This window comes from Aplosporella prunicola (assembly GCF_010093885.1).
Source record: "Aplosporella prunicola CBS 121167 unplaced genomic scaffold K452scaffold_3, whole genome shotgun sequence".
Lineage (NCBI taxonomy): Eukaryota > Fungi > Ascomycota > Dothideomycetes > Botryosphaeriales > Aplosporellaceae > Aplosporella > Aplosporella prunicola.
Genome location: NW_022983531.1, coordinates 375,823 through 389,868, shown reverse-complemented (window position 1 = coordinate 389,868; position 14,046 = coordinate 375,823). Strand labels below are relative to the sequence as shown.

General features: G+C 56.4%; 5 protein-coding genes across 5 annotated transcripts; 2 read left to right on the top strand and 3 right to left on the bottom strand.

Moving 5' to 3' along the window:
• Positions 1-99: 99 nt before the first annotated feature.
• Positions 100-2,982, top strand: K452DRAFT_348667 (uncharacterized protein). Its single transcript, XM_033545550.1, has 4 exons — positions 100-432; positions 494-1,126; positions 1,188-2,346; positions 2,412-2,982. Exons 1-4 carry the CDS (start codon positions 265-267, stop codon positions 2,789-2,791), a joined length of 2,340 nt encoding a protein of 779 aa, XP_033401725.1. The 5' UTR covers positions 100-264; the 3' UTR covers positions 2,792-2,982.
• A 356-nt stretch (positions 2,983-3,338) lies between these two features.
• On the top strand, positions 3,339-6,859 carry K452DRAFT_294623 (uncharacterized protein; the record flags this gene model as incomplete). Its single annotated transcript, XM_033541718.1, has 4 exons — positions 3,339-3,645; positions 3,722-5,430; positions 5,494-5,664; positions 5,744-6,859. 4 exons carry the CDS (start codon positions 3,339-3,341, stop codon positions 6,857-6,859), a joined length of 3,303 nt encoding a protein of 1,100 aa, XP_033401724.1.
• Positions 6,860-7,768: 909 nt separating this feature from the next.
• Positions 7,769-8,863, bottom strand: K452DRAFT_263477 (uncharacterized protein; the record flags this gene model as incomplete). Its single annotated transcript, XM_033538647.1, has 1 exon — positions 7,769-8,863. One exon carries the CDS (start codon positions 8,861-8,863, stop codon positions 7,769-7,771), a length of 1,095 nt encoding a protein of 364 aa, XP_033401723.1.
• A 240-nt stretch (positions 8,864-9,103) lies between these two features.
• K452DRAFT_104604 (uncharacterized protein) lies at positions 9,104-10,931 on the bottom strand. Its single transcript, XM_033534957.1, has 3 exons — positions 10,815-10,931; positions 10,102-10,730; positions 9,104-10,047 (listed from the first exon to the last, which is right to left on the bottom strand). The coding sequence occupies exons 2-3, from the start codon at positions 10,562-10,564 to the stop codon at positions 9,359-9,361; spliced, it is 1,152 nt and encodes a 383-aa protein (XP_033401722.1). The 5' UTR covers positions 10,565-10,730; positions 10,815-10,931; the 3' UTR covers positions 9,104-9,358.
• Positions 10,932-11,293: 362 nt separating this feature from the next.
• Positions 11,294-13,036, bottom strand: K452DRAFT_294621 (uncharacterized protein; the record flags this gene model as incomplete). The annotated part of the gene is made up of 4 exons (XM_033541717.1): positions 11,294-12,634; positions 12,688-12,752; positions 12,805-12,868; positions 12,923-13,036. The coding sequence occupies 4 exons, from the start codon at positions 13,034-13,036 to the stop codon at positions 11,294-11,296; spliced, it is 1,584 nt and encodes a 527-aa protein (XP_033401721.1).
• Positions 13,037-14,046: the final 1,010 nt, after the last annotated feature.

The window sequence follows — 14,046 nt, the reverse complement described above, 5'->3', positions numbered from 1 at the left end:
ACAGCCTTACGAGCAGTCAAAATGTGTGCATGACCATTGCGCGATCTGTCCTGACGCCATTCGAGGAAGCCGTATCAGTTAGTCTCGACTTCGAATCCTCCTTCCAGCCGCCCTCCTGCCCCAGCGACGCGGACGGCTCTGCTTGGCCAGCCATTTCCCGGTCCGCGAGAGTGAAATGAGCGTGAGTACCTCGTACACGCGCGTAGAGGAGCCGCCGTCTCTTCCTTCGAGGCCCGTCCCGCACCATGGCGCGCACCATTTGACATGCTGTCCGCAATGACTCAACCGCTGACGACGACGCCCAGCTGCTCGTGCAGACCGCCAGATGCTTTTGGGGCCCGATATGAAGATATCATGAATGGTGACTTAGACCACTGGGGACCCCGCTATGGATCTCCAGCTGCGCAATGGGCCGCACCTCACTACGCGCCGGTACCAAGCCCTCCAATCCTCCACCCTCGCAAACAAGAGCTAACACCCTCGCTCTCGCCAGCCCACGGCCGTCGACCGAGCACGCACACAGCCACCCGCCAAGCGCAACTTTTCCGACCCAACGTCCCTCATGAATCCGGACGAGTGGGCGCTGCCCGTCCGCCACAAACAGAACGGCTCGCTGCCCTACGCGACGCCCTCGCTCCCGCCCGAAGGCTCCGTTGACTCGTTTGAGGGAGAGAAAGAATGGCCCCCGGACGATTACACCCTGGACTCGGCGATGGACCTCGCCGAAGCCGAAGACATTGTGTGCGCCGGAGCTTCCACCTTCAAGGGCTTTTTAGACGACGCGCCGGCCGCGCCGCCAGGTCACTATCGATTCTACGCCGTCATGGAGAACGAACACTCGGGGAGGAACGATCGGTGCCTGCATCAGCACGAGGCCTTCAAGGACAGCTCATTGACCTTGACCGGGCCGGCGGACAGCGCATACCCGTGGGTCGCGCTAGAACAGCCTTGCATGGCATACTGCTTCGGGAGGCGACCGGGGACGACGACTTTGAATTATCGCGTGAGCAAGTCGGGCAGCATCCAGCCGACGTTGAAGTATGGAGCTGAGGTCAAGCCACGGAAGATTAAGCTGCTGCATATACTGGACCGGCTGCGGGATTTGGAGAGAGGCTTTGAGGACGATGTTGGTCACACCCGTCCTCTCCAGAGTAGGTTTGGCTAGGTTCTCTAACGGAGACTCACAGGCACCTGAGGAGCTCTATATCTATCTATACAACAACCTGCTGGACGACCCTGACATGAACGATGAGCCCCATATCGGAATAGAGAGGCAGATGACAGACCTCATCATCATCCTTACGAGTCCGGACTGGGTCGATTTCAGTCAGCCAAAAAACCAGGTCGTGGCCAAGTTTTTCGAGACGAACGACCACGTGAGGAAACAAAACTTCTTCCATCAGCTGCTTCTCTCCGTCGAGCTCTATCTGAGAGTCCACCTTGACATTCATGGCGAGAAGGCGAAGAGGCAACTCCTGCAGAAGCTGCCACCCAAGGTCCTTTGGGATCTGGCTGTGGCGCAGAAGTGGCTCGAGAACATGTCAATTATGAAATCAAGAACATCTTCGAATCAGAGTGTTTTCAGCTTCGAGCTCAGGAAAAAGAAGCGGCAAAAGGAGGCTCTAAAAGTCTTTGCGCAGGTCCTGAAATGGCCTAATCTGGCAGAGGTCAACTACATTTTGGAAGAAAAGAGCAGATACGAAAAAGCAGTCGAGGACCGTTCTGCGGATGCCATGTCTTGGTTTACTGGCGTCGTTCTTCCTGGACCGACTCTGCCTTGGCTGCTGATGAATTCGCTGATCGACTGCGACAAGGATACCGGCCCCTCGCTCAAATATCTTACGCACGTTGTACCGTCATCGGGCTTCCAGTACAAAGCTAACACTTACTGGTCCCACCGGTGCATAGTGGGTAAAGTTCTGGGGGCTTCAAAGGGCGTCAACCAAGTAGCTGGTTGGATTGGGCCGTGCAACTACAGCCCAGATCTCAAACGGACAGAATGCGTCAAGATCAGGCAAATTAAGACGCCAGGGTACAAACTGACAGCGTTAGACGTGGAGACTATGAAGGAACGAACGCATCCTTTGGGGCCCGAGGAGGCAGATTATCCCGTCAACGACTACGAATTGTTGGTTCCGGATATGGAGGATGTTACCAATGACATCCGTGTAGAGAAGCTGAGCTTCGCGCCTGTTAAGGACCAGCAGCCCTCAAAGCATGGTTCCGAAGCGCCTCTGCTGTTTGATGCCGCGATTGTTTTCGCTTGCGGTGGGGATAGCTGGCCGATGAGATTGAAGTACGACGTTGATTTCATCTCGGCCTATCCCTGTCAAGGGGGACCACACGGTAGGCACCGATCCATTTACTAGAATTACCGCGGGGACTTTTAGACTAATACGTTTTACAATCAGTCCTATTTTTCGACTACCGTTATAAGAGCATACGCGTCGATGATGGACTCGTCGACATCCACGAATGGGGCCCGCGACCACCACGCCAATCTTCGTCTAATCGCTCATCGCCCACATCGTCCCGGACGCTCTCTCAAACGTCGATAGCGGCAGATGCGGCGCACGCGCATATAGACCGCGTGCTGGCAATTGAGGCGTTGGGCGTCAGCGACAACGAGGTGTTTGCCCGGGCATGGTGCGCGCACAACGGGCACAGCGCCGTCGTGGCCAACATCAAAGAGACGTGCATGGCGTGTGCGATCAGGGAGGCGTATGCAGCGTGCGTGAGTGTAGTCATAGTGACGGAGGGAGGGGTGCCGGGAGAAAGGGACGAAGACTAGCGAAAGGAAAGAAAGGCAGGCTTCTGGCGCAAATGAGGACTGGGCCAATAATACCCCGGGCGGTTGATGTCTTTGTGTGTCTTTGGGGGAGTTTGAGCGTATGTAGGTAGTTCATGACCGGGGGAGAATGGAAAGCTGGATATTTGTAGGTGTAGAGTAATATTCTGACCGAGTGATATTTCGAATGGACGTTTATATGTACAAAATAGCTGGATTGGCGCTTTCTCGGCGGCTCTCGAGAGGCAACAACGTCACGTCTCCAAGAGAGAGAACAGTGAGAGCTCCCACGCACCTTCCTCCCAACAACCCGTCGCATCAAGCACGCAGCGTCAAGAGGCCGTGCAGCTGCCTGGAGCTCTAATCCACCGTCGTCCGATGGCCTGTTAATCTTTTTTCAGCGTATCCGCCTGAGAGCTGCCCACCCTCCTCCGCAACTCCGCACCGACTATCCCGCCAGACACGCCCTAGCCTCGAGTCCTTCCCGACCAGACCCCGCCTCAATCCGCCGCTTCCCGCTGCCCCTCCACCGCCCCCCGACCCTCGCACAATGACGCGCGCCCCTTCGCCTGCGGGGCTCGACGAGCTCCGCAACCCTACCTCCGCCGACGCCCAGGTCGCCGCCCTGAAGCAGCTGAAAAACTTCATAGTCGGCCACGACCAGAGGAAAGAGCTGGCCGTCCGCCGCGGTATTGTAGCGCACCTGGCGCGCGTCCTGCAGGCAAATGTGAAGGCGTCGGGCAAGAGGCGTCAGCGCCAGTCGAACGGCGGTGCCGCTGCGGCGCAGAATGCGGAACAGGCGCAGGAGGACGATATGCGCTTGCAGGCTACCTTCATCGTGGAGAGCTTGGCCCACGGTATGTTACTGACTGCTTGGCCCTAGTGCGTCGCGTCAGACTGGCTTGGCTGACAATTTGCGTGTGTCTGATGCAGGCGGAGCACCGTTCGTGACGCCCATCCTTGCCGGAGGCCTTCTCCAACCGCTTCTGGGCGCCTTGTCTCCCGCTGAAGCGCCCCCAAAGCTTCTGACAGCCACCCTACGTACCCTCATAGCGCTGAGCAGCGCCACCAGTACAGACCCATTCCCCAACTCCACGTCGGCGAGGATAGCAAGGGAACTGTACTATAAGCCGGAAGGGGACAGCCTCTTGGAGATTATCGCTCAGCGATCGAATTCGTGGATTACGCTGGAGCAGGTGGGGTTGGCGGCTTCACTCATATCCAAGACCTGTCGGGAAGAGAGCCACAAGTCTTTCTTGGTCAAGTCTGGAGTTTTGGACAGTCTCGCAGCGCGCTTTGCATCTTATGCTGTATCAGAGGGCTATGTCAGGCCAGGTTCAGATGCTTCGTATATTGCCAGCCTTCCACCTGCTCCGAGGCAAAAAGAATTTTTGGCGGTCGTCGAAGCCATATCTACCATCATATCTCCCTCGAATTACAGGATAGCCGTGTTCCTCTCCTCTCCGGCAATAGTGGCGGTGTTCCCTGGCCTTCGACTTTTGGGCCCCGATGAGAAGCAGGCCATGTTGACGAGCCCTCGGCGTCCGCACGCTGTCCATGCTGCTGAGATGTTACTCCCTCAGCTACAGCCAGCCCAAGGAAAGGAAAGTAACTTTTCGAGAGCCTTCCCCGCCCTTGGATCTTTGTCAGCTCCCAGCGAAATGTCCCGGATATCGAGTTTCGCCGACATTCAGTCACAGGCAAACGCGCAATACATCACGGGCGAGGAGTACGAGAGTCCGATATACGCCTGGCTCATACGCAAGACAAGGGAGGCACATGGAAAAGAGCAACTGACTTTCATGCGCTTGTTGGAGATACTCATGGCGGACGCGGAAAACCACATCAGTGAACGCCCGTCAGAACATTCGAGAGAGGGACAATACCGGTTACTCTCCATCCTCATTGTGCCTTTATTGGCAAAAATGGTCGACGAGGCCAGCTCTGGAGACGGAAATGGCAGCTCCAACGGCAAGCCGGATTTACAGGGCTCGGACTTGCTGCCAGACGCGCTGCGGCAATTAGCCAAGTTCCTCGAGCACAGCCCGATTCTTCAAAAGTCTGCAAATGACGCTAATGTAATCAAAAAGGTCTGCCAGATCCTCAAGAAGACGTTCGAAGCCGTGCCGCAGCCGTCGCGGCAGAAGCGATGGTCGCCTACACCTTTGAGCGCGGAAGCCGTCGATGAGAGCCTCGAAGGCGAGGAGAGATCCGATATGCTTGGCAGCGCAGGTGTGCCCATGGAGATGTTGAACGTGTTGAAGTGCAGGGAGGCCTCACTGTTGGCACTGGCGGCCGTGGCTCACAAGGAGGATTCTCACCGGAAGATCATCATCGAGGCGGGGGCTGTTGCGTGCATAGCCGACTCGCTCGTGGCATACGAGCAAAAAGACGAAGATGTATTTGCGCGTGGTAATGTCTCTAATGGCACAAAAGACGGCAACCCGGTCGTGGTGCTCAGGGCCGCCTGCCGAGCTGCAAGGTCCATGTCGAGGTCTGTCAGCGTGCTGCGAACGAGCATGATGGATTATGGCATCGGAAAGCCCATCTACAAACTCCTCAAGCACCCTAATCTTGAGGTTTGCAAGGCGGCGACTGATGTGCTTTGCAATCTGCTGCTACAGTTTAGCCCCATGAGAGAGGTGAGTTTGTCTACGATCTGGACTTGGATACATTGATTTAACACAGCGTCTTCTCGTCCTTAGGACCTTATCGAGGCCGGAGCTTTAAAGACTTTATGCGAACACGCGTCGTCAGCGGACACCGAGCTCCGTTTGACGTCTATGTGGGCACTGAAGCATCTTGTTCTTCAGGCGGATAACGAAATCAAGATGACTGCATTGGAAGAGCTTGGGACGGGATGGCTGATCCAGACTGTAAGTAACTTGGCTTGCTCACCTCCGCCGAAGCGGATGGGAGTTCAATTAAAGTCCAACCCTTTAACCCTTGCCTTAGGTCTCTGGGCCGGCAACGCCCCTCGGCATGAGCACTCCTAATGCCGCACACGAGCAGGTCGATATCTTGAACGCAGTAGAAGAACCAAGCATGGACATCGACAACGGGTCTGGTATCTCCGGAGACGAGGACGACGTCATGGCCGACAGCATAGGGCTTTTACGGCCACGAAGCACGCAGGAGACAGCAGCTGCGCGGATGAAAGCACGACTGCGGACCATCAGGGAAGCGGAGACGAACCCGGCCATCAAGGCACAACAAGACGAGCTGCGCATCCAAGAGCAAGCCCTCGACTTCATCCGCAACCTCATCATGGCCGAGCCCGGCACCGACCCTGGCGTCATGATCGACCACGTCCTGCAAGCCTTCGGCCGCGACCGCTTCTTCGAGATCCTAACCGCGAAACTGCGACCACGCAACCCCGGCCCAACCGCCGCCTCACGGGACGCAGCGCTGCTGCGCGCCTCGGCCTCGTCCTCGCCCGACCCGACATCGACCAGCTCCGCGGGCGCCGGCGCCACCACGGCCACCAACACCACCTCCTCAAACGCATACACGTACCTCGCGCCGCCCGAAATCCTCCTCGGCACCGCCTTCATCGCCGTGCACGTGGCCAACGGGCCCCCGGCGCACCGCCAGCTCATCCTCAGTCAAACGCCGCTGATGCAGCACCTGGTGCCGCTGTTCGGGCACCCGGACCGCCGCATCCGCGTCGCCTGCGTCTGGCTCATCAACAACCTCACCTGGATCGAGGACGACAGCGACCGCGCGGGCGCGCGGCTGCGCGCCCAGGAGCTGCGCAAGCTGGGCATTGAGGAGCGCGTGCGCGCGTGCTTGGGCGACGCCGAGCTCGATGTCCGCGAGCGCGCTAAGACGGCTGTCGAGCAGCTGGCTAAGTTGCTCGATGGGCTGCCGCCGCCTCCTGCTGCAGCTGCTGCTATGGGGTTGGGGCAGCAGTCTGCTAGTGGTGGTGCGGGCGTGGGCCAGGGCCAGGGTGCCGAACAGCATGCTGCTGGTGGTGGCGCGGGGACGCCCGGCGCGTTTCCGGGCGCGGCTGGTGGGGGCGTGGCGGGCTTGGGCGCGAGTAGTGGGTCGCAGAGGCCGTGGGATCGGTGAGTTGGGTGGGAGCTGGGAGCTGGGAGCTGGACTGGGGTGGTTGGTGTGGGCGAGTGGGCGGATACTCTCTGTTTTGATGGAGCATTGCAGCATGGCAGCATGGCAGCATGGCAGCATGGCAGCATGGCATTGTTGGCAAGGAAGGCGAGGCAGTCGGGTAGTCAGACAGGCAGGCAGGCGCGAAGGGGGTGGATGGATGGATGGATGGGCGGATGGATGGGGGACTTGGCTCATCGGCGCGGTTGGCGTTCTTCTTCACTCTTTCTTAAAATTCCTCTTACTCTTACTCCTTTCTACCTACCTTACTTACCTCTTTCCTTTTTCTTCCCCGGATTTTCTCACACTCACACTCACACTCACACTCATACTCACATTCACACATTATATATACGTACGGCATCATGTTGCATGCATGTTCGCTTGATTGCTTCCTTACTTGCTTGCCTACTTTGTTTGTTTGTTTGTTTGTTCGCTTACTTTGCTTGCTTGCTAGCTAGCAATCCGTCCGTCCGCTGGGAAGAAGATTCAGTCGTGCTCACTCTCGCACAGTAGTAGTAGCTTTGTGGGGTCAGTGTGAGGGAAGGGAACGAAAGGACGCCGGATGGTACCATGCATGGAGAGAAAGATTACCGCCGCCGCCGGGTTGACGCCCTGCCATGTGCACTCCGCTACGTATTAAAAAATCCAGAAGTTTGTTTGGGGTATTGTTGCTGTTGGTGTTGTTTGTTGTTTTTTTAGTTGCTGGGGGTGGGGTATGGTATGATGAAAGACGAAAAGCATCCGGGGTATCGTGGGTCTGTCTTGTTTGCAGTGGTTAATTGTGCTGAAGGGCTGGAGGAATGAAATGTTGGAATACTCATGGCAGCCAGCGAAGGCGAGGGCACAGAACGAGTGACTGAAGACGGCTGCTCAAACCGCAGGCAGCTTGGAGACATCGAGGCCCTTCTCCTTGGCCCAGTCGTCCTCGATGAGCAGGGTTTCGCGGAAGTTGTAGAGCAGCTTGTAAGCAGTGCGGATGGTGCCGTCGCTCACGCCCGCCACCGGCGCAATGTCTCTGGGCGAGAGGGGCTGGCCGATCAAGTGGCTGAGCATGAAGATGCACGCCGCGCAGGCGGACAAAGGCGAGCGGCCGGCCAAGCAGCCGCGCTGGACCATGCGCTCGGCGAGGCTCTGGGCCAGCATGACGGGGCGGGCGCGCATGCCCAGCGCGTTGCAGTAGCGCCTGCAGAGCTCCGGGGCCGACGTCGCTTCGCGCGACTTGTACGCGTCGCCGGGGATGACCTGGCCGCCGGTGATGAGGGCGTTGCCGGTGCGGTTCTGCTTGTTGAAGAAGCTGTCGAGCTGCTTGAAGACGCGGCCGATGTCCTTCTTGGGCACGCCCGTCAGGTGGTGCAGCTCGCGGAAGGAGCGCGGGTTGTTGTTCTGCCGGCAGGAGAGGAAGATGCAGCCGGCGACGATGGCGTCGACGGATTTGCTCTTGAAGGCGCGCGAGTCGTCGGCCATTTTGAACATGTGCTTGGCCGTGTCGGTGATGGAGCTAGACAGCTGCCACTGGTCGCACTTTTCGCCGATGAGCCGGTACGCCTGCAGCAGCGTCTTGTTGCTCTTGTCGGCGGTGGACTTGGTCTGCGCGGCGCGCAGCTCCTTGTTGCGCGCGTTGTTGCCGTCCGCAAACGAGATGTTGGTCTCGAGCTGCGGGCCGTGGAGCAGCGGGTTCGCCGCGTCGCCCACGCGCGACGGGTCGTCGCCGTTCTGGTCGTCGTTGCTGAATGTCCGCCATTCGGAGCGCGTGTCGACGACGCGCGCCGACAGCACCAGCCCGCATGTCCCGCACACCGTGTCGCCGCTCGAGAACTCCTCCACCAGGTTCGGCGGCATCTCGCGGCAGTCTTCGCAGATCAGGTGGATGCTGAAGTTGTCTTGGTATTCGACGTCTTCTGGCTTGATGGGCGCTGCTACGTCGGGGCGCACCTCGCCTGGAGAGAGAACCGCCGGTGCTACCATGCTGACTGTGTTGAGTGCGTGTGCTCTGCCTGTTGGTGAGGTGCGCGCGCTTTGAGTGAGAAGGAGCGGTGGTGGTGAGTTGGTTGGGTGGAAGAGTTATGGGACCCTTGATAAAGGCAGGCTTGGTACCGGGTAGGGCTGACACGTGACCTGGTGTTAAGCATGTGCATGTGAAAACCAGTGAGCTCCCACGTGTTGGATTCTTGGTGCATGAGCGTGAAAGAGTGTGTGCAACATATGTGTAGCCTGTGTAATTGTCTCGCGGAAACACCTTTGACCGTGATACAGCGGCGGGCTCCTATTGAGGTTTGTCTCTTATGCTATCCATGCCTTTGTTCAAACAAATCTCCTTGTGTATAACCACCCGGATCATGACTCTCTCAGAAAAACGGTTACTTCATGCCACCAATTTCACCCCCATAAAGCTGCTAACTACACCGAAGCCCGCATCGCCCAAGCCGTCACTACTTTATGCTCTGCCTGTTCAGACCAGACCTATGGCCAGGGATAAAATGTGCTTCTATAAAAAGGAAGCGTTTGTCGAACAAGCCATTTTGGGAACCGAGTAGGTTCCCGTTCCATGAGAAAGGCCCCCCGTTTGTGCCGCAGTATATCGAGACGCCGAACCGTGTCATTAGCGCCCTCAGCCGCCCCAGGGGGTAGGGGCAAACCCCATTGATGCCGGGGCATGTTAACATTCCCACTAAAATATTCGCTCAGGTTGCGCAGGCGGCGAACTTGACGGTAAAAACCATCCTCGGTGTCCACAATTATGTCGAAATAGTTATATCCAGGGGAATAGGCCTTGTAGTCCGGCACGCGGGATCGAACATAGTGCTCCTCTTCAAGGAACTTATCGAGCATACCTGCCCAGTTGAAGGAGAAATCCATCTTGTCGAAGTCGAACTCTAGTTCCGGAAGCTCCGTGTCGTTGAGCGCCAAGCCAAATGTGATGATATAAGGCGCAGGCATGTGGTGGCTGTCTTTGGGTTGTTTAAGTGCGGAAAGGTACTGGCGCAGATGGTTTTTCCACTCGTTCATAGTCAGGTTCGCCCAATCTTCCATCCACCCCTTTCTTTCTTCCTCGGCGGTGTTGCCGAATACACCCGTAGTGAGCCCTTCGGGAGCCACGCAGCGGAGTACCACACGGGTTTGGTCCTCAGAGAACCCAACAAACTCAGAGCCTAATTCCGTGTTGTTATTAAGTGGCCAGGTAGGATGGTACAGGTACTGCGGACTCAGCATGTCGAATTTGACCTTGAACTCCTTGCGAACCATCCTCATGAAAACCGTTTGGGTGGCCGCACGAATGTTTTCTACCATAGAGAGATTCTTCAGGTTGATATAAGCCTGGCATAATTCCCTTGGGTTGGCCGACTCCGTGGCGAACTCCACGATCATGAGCCACAATTCTACGGGCAGCTCCGGGATCTTGGGTTGTTTTCTCTCCTGTGCTGGTCGCGAGGTGGACTTTGTTCGACGAACGGGTATGTATTTGTTGTATGCTATCAAGCCACGCTTGGCGGGAGGGGAGAGCTGTAGGTCTGAGGGACGCTTGTTGCTCGAAGAAGCCTTGTGCTGTCCACTAGGCGCACGCTGATCTCTTGTCGTCGTGCCATCACTGAGGTCGGGGCGAGAGAATGGTGATGCGTTTGGCGGGGGCGCGGGCCATAAGTTGGATGATTCTCTGAGGCTCTCCATGGCGATCGGTTTGATGAAAAGAGGGAGAGAAAGAGAAAGAGAGTTCGTGTTATCTTTTTAACTGTGCGATTGCGGTAATAGGATGGGTAACCATGGTTCTTTGCGGAGCGCACACAGAAAACCAGAACAATCAAACTGGCCACGATGTTTGAGCTGGCAGCAACTTCTGACCAATCCTAACTTAGCATTGACTGTACAAACTTATCCGGGTATACTGACGAACGCCTTCCAAAGGTCAGGATTTGCTGACCAGCTCAAACATTCCAACCAGTCTTGACTGTAAAGCGACCATTTTTTCGTAGTTAAGGATTGATGTAAAGTTTGCCATGGTGATTTGCTCGCTTTACTGCTGTGAAAGAATTTGAGTTCTGCGCTTCTGTAAGTGGAGTTCTAAAGGGGGATACACAGTCAAAGAAAATAACTTGACTAAAGGCACCATCACTCACCTCAATGACCACATTCAAACAACTAAAACGATATACATATCATAGAACCGATACCTGTACATAAAACTAGACTGGAAAACGGCATTGTCAATGAATAAAAAATAATAGAGACGTAGAAGAAAAACAATACTACTCGCACAACTGCGATAAATCTCACAACAAATTGGTATCTTATGCCTCCCAAATACTCATCCTCTTTCATTTCCATACGAACCCATTTTCTCAAAAACTTACACTTCAAACCTATAGCACTTCCAAGCCACCTCGCCTACAGGCACGCCTCTCAAGTCGAATAGCCCGTCGCCTGCGGGCAGGAGACATCATCGCAGCTATCCGCATACAGAGCGTTAGGGACGAACGTCTGCAGAACCGACGACTTGCCCAAGCTCTTGCCATCCGCATCCAGCGCCTCAGCATAAACATACGCACTGAAGCCGTCGGTCTGGAAGCCGGTCTCGAAGCCCCCCTTGTCCGTCTCACCGATCTGCTTCTCGACGGCAGCGGCGCTGTCGCCGCCGAAGAAGCGCCAGGTGCGGACTTCGGTGGCGCCGTTCCAGGAGACGTAGAGCGCGGTGGGGGCGGTGGCGTTCTTGGCGTAGGCGTAGAGAGCCGGAGTGGTTGTTGGCGCGGCCGTCCAGTTGAAGCTGAAAGCGCGGTAGTTCATGACCGGGTAGTTGCCGAAGGTTGCGTGCAGGACGGGCGTGCCATCGGCGGCGTACTCCGTGATGGCGTTGTTGGAGCCCCAGCCGTTGAAGGCGCCGCCGTTGGGCAGCGTCTGCATGTTGCCCTGCGAGCTGCTGAGCAGACCGCCGTCGACGGGCGCCTTGAACTGAGACACGAGCGTGGCCGTCTTCTCGTCGTGGTTGATGGAGATGACCATGCCGGAAGATTCGTCGCTGGTCTGGTTGTAGTTGTTGGAGGCGTTGTCGAATAGAGAAATGACAGTGTGAGTCGTGTTCTCAGAAACATAGCGCACATCGTGCTGGTAAGAGAAAGCGAAGTTGGTGCAATCGAAGTCGGTGAGTCCACCGGCCGAGAGCTTCCAGATGATGCTGCCATCAGTGGAGTTGAGCTGGTAGATGGAAGAAGTGTGGCGCGAAGAGATCAGGTAAGTGTTCGAGTACGAAGACTTGTCAATGGCGTTGATGTGGAAATAATCCCAAGCCACAGAGGGAGACAAGCCAGTGCCGGCAGTGTCAGAGCTGTTAGGCAGGACGTAAGAGTAGTTCAGAGGAATGTGGTCGGACGAGTGCCAGTCGAAAAGAACCTTGCCAGTGTCGACCTCGATCTCCTGGAAAATACCCTCCAGGACGTAGCCAACACCACCAGTGATGTTGTACTCGCTCAAATCATAAGGGTACTGGCGGTAAGAAGTGACCAAAGCGCTCTTGCCCTCGTCGATCAGGTTGAACTCGTGCATATCCACGGCAGGGGCGTTGCCGCCAGTACCAACGGACTTGACGATAGTGTAGGTGTTGTCCAGGATCGTGCCATGGCCACGAGCATAACCGTGCAGCTGGTTACCCTGCATGAAGCAGAGGTGGTCGGCACCATTGTAGCTGCAGACTTGGAGGTTGTGGGAGGCTTCGACGCCGCCAATGCCATAGCCGCTCCAAACAAGGTTCTGCTAGCTGTTAACCGTTTGACAAGAAAACACTCAGACCAGCAGCAACTGACGCAAGACTTATCATAGATGTACGGGGCGGATTGGCTTGCGCCATATGGCGCAATGAAGATGTAGCCTTGAAGACTGGTTAGCACAGACCATCAACTCAAAAAGGAAGGTATCTGTACCAGGTGAGACAGAGTCAGTCTTCTGAAGAGAACAGTCCAGAGCCGGTGCGTTCAAGTCTGCGCGCTGAAACAGTTTCTGTCAGTACCCTGCAACACAGTGAGACACAACTGCACTTACAGAATAGAAAGTAGACAAGGGCTCGGTGGCATTGTCAGCAGCCGCGGCCAAAGAGGAAAAAGCGAATGCTGCGGCGAGAAGGCGCGGAGCGGCCCGCAAGGAAAAGAAAGCCATAGTAGAGATAGTAATGAGTGTATGGAAGGAATAGAGGCCAGAACAATCACGCAAGACCAGCTGATGAGGGGAAATGCTTTTGTATCGAGGACAGTACGCTAGCTTACCGCACCAAAGGGTGGTCTACAGGGACCATCATTAAATGAGGATCCGCGGCCTCATATAGGAAACCTATGCGCCGACAGAGAGTAAGGCCCTGCTGATTTGCGCATGACCCTACGGCCATCAAGCAAAAAAGGCGGCCGCCAAACCTGGCCGTGTCGTCGTCACCAGTCAAAGCGGATTGCCCGCCACTTCCGTGCATCTCCACACAATTGGCTTACCGGCAGGCATGTGGCTGCGAGGCAGAAGCGTTTAGAGAGCAGAATGGCGTGTTTCGTGGACGCCAGGAGGAGCCTCAGTGACGATGATGAGCGGAGATCCGGCACCTGGACCCTGCCACTCCACGCGGCACGTCCAAGAAAACGTTCAACGCGCTCGTTTCGCTACGGACAAGCACAGCGGGGCTCCCACACAGATGCGGCATCTGTCAACGTCCATCCTCCCCTGGAGAGCGACGGGCGACTCATGCTCGTTCTTTGGCGTCCAAGGCCGGCCGTGTTTCGTCTTTATGCACGACGCGAAACACGCTCCCAAGGCCTGAAGCATAAGCTCAAAAGAACCTTAACAACGGCGGCAATCTGAGGACCGCCGGCCCGCCCGCAGAAAAAGCAAACTTGGCCTTGGTTCCAGGTTCAGGTTGGGCTGACTGTGACGAACGGCCTCCGAAGCCGCTTCAACCGGCGGGGCTGGCGGCGGTGAAAAGGAGAGAGTCTGCGAGAGAAAATCCATTTTCAGAGCAGCGGCAACGTCATCATCGTCGTCCCCATGGTCCTTCCGTCTCGTCAAAATCCCGCGCTGTTGACCGTTTAGTCGCGCGTGTCGCACCATCCACACCCTGATAATGCTAATCCTAAAGCCAAGCAAAAAGCCTAACGACAACTAAACTCCCCAAGCCCTGCGTTCCTGCA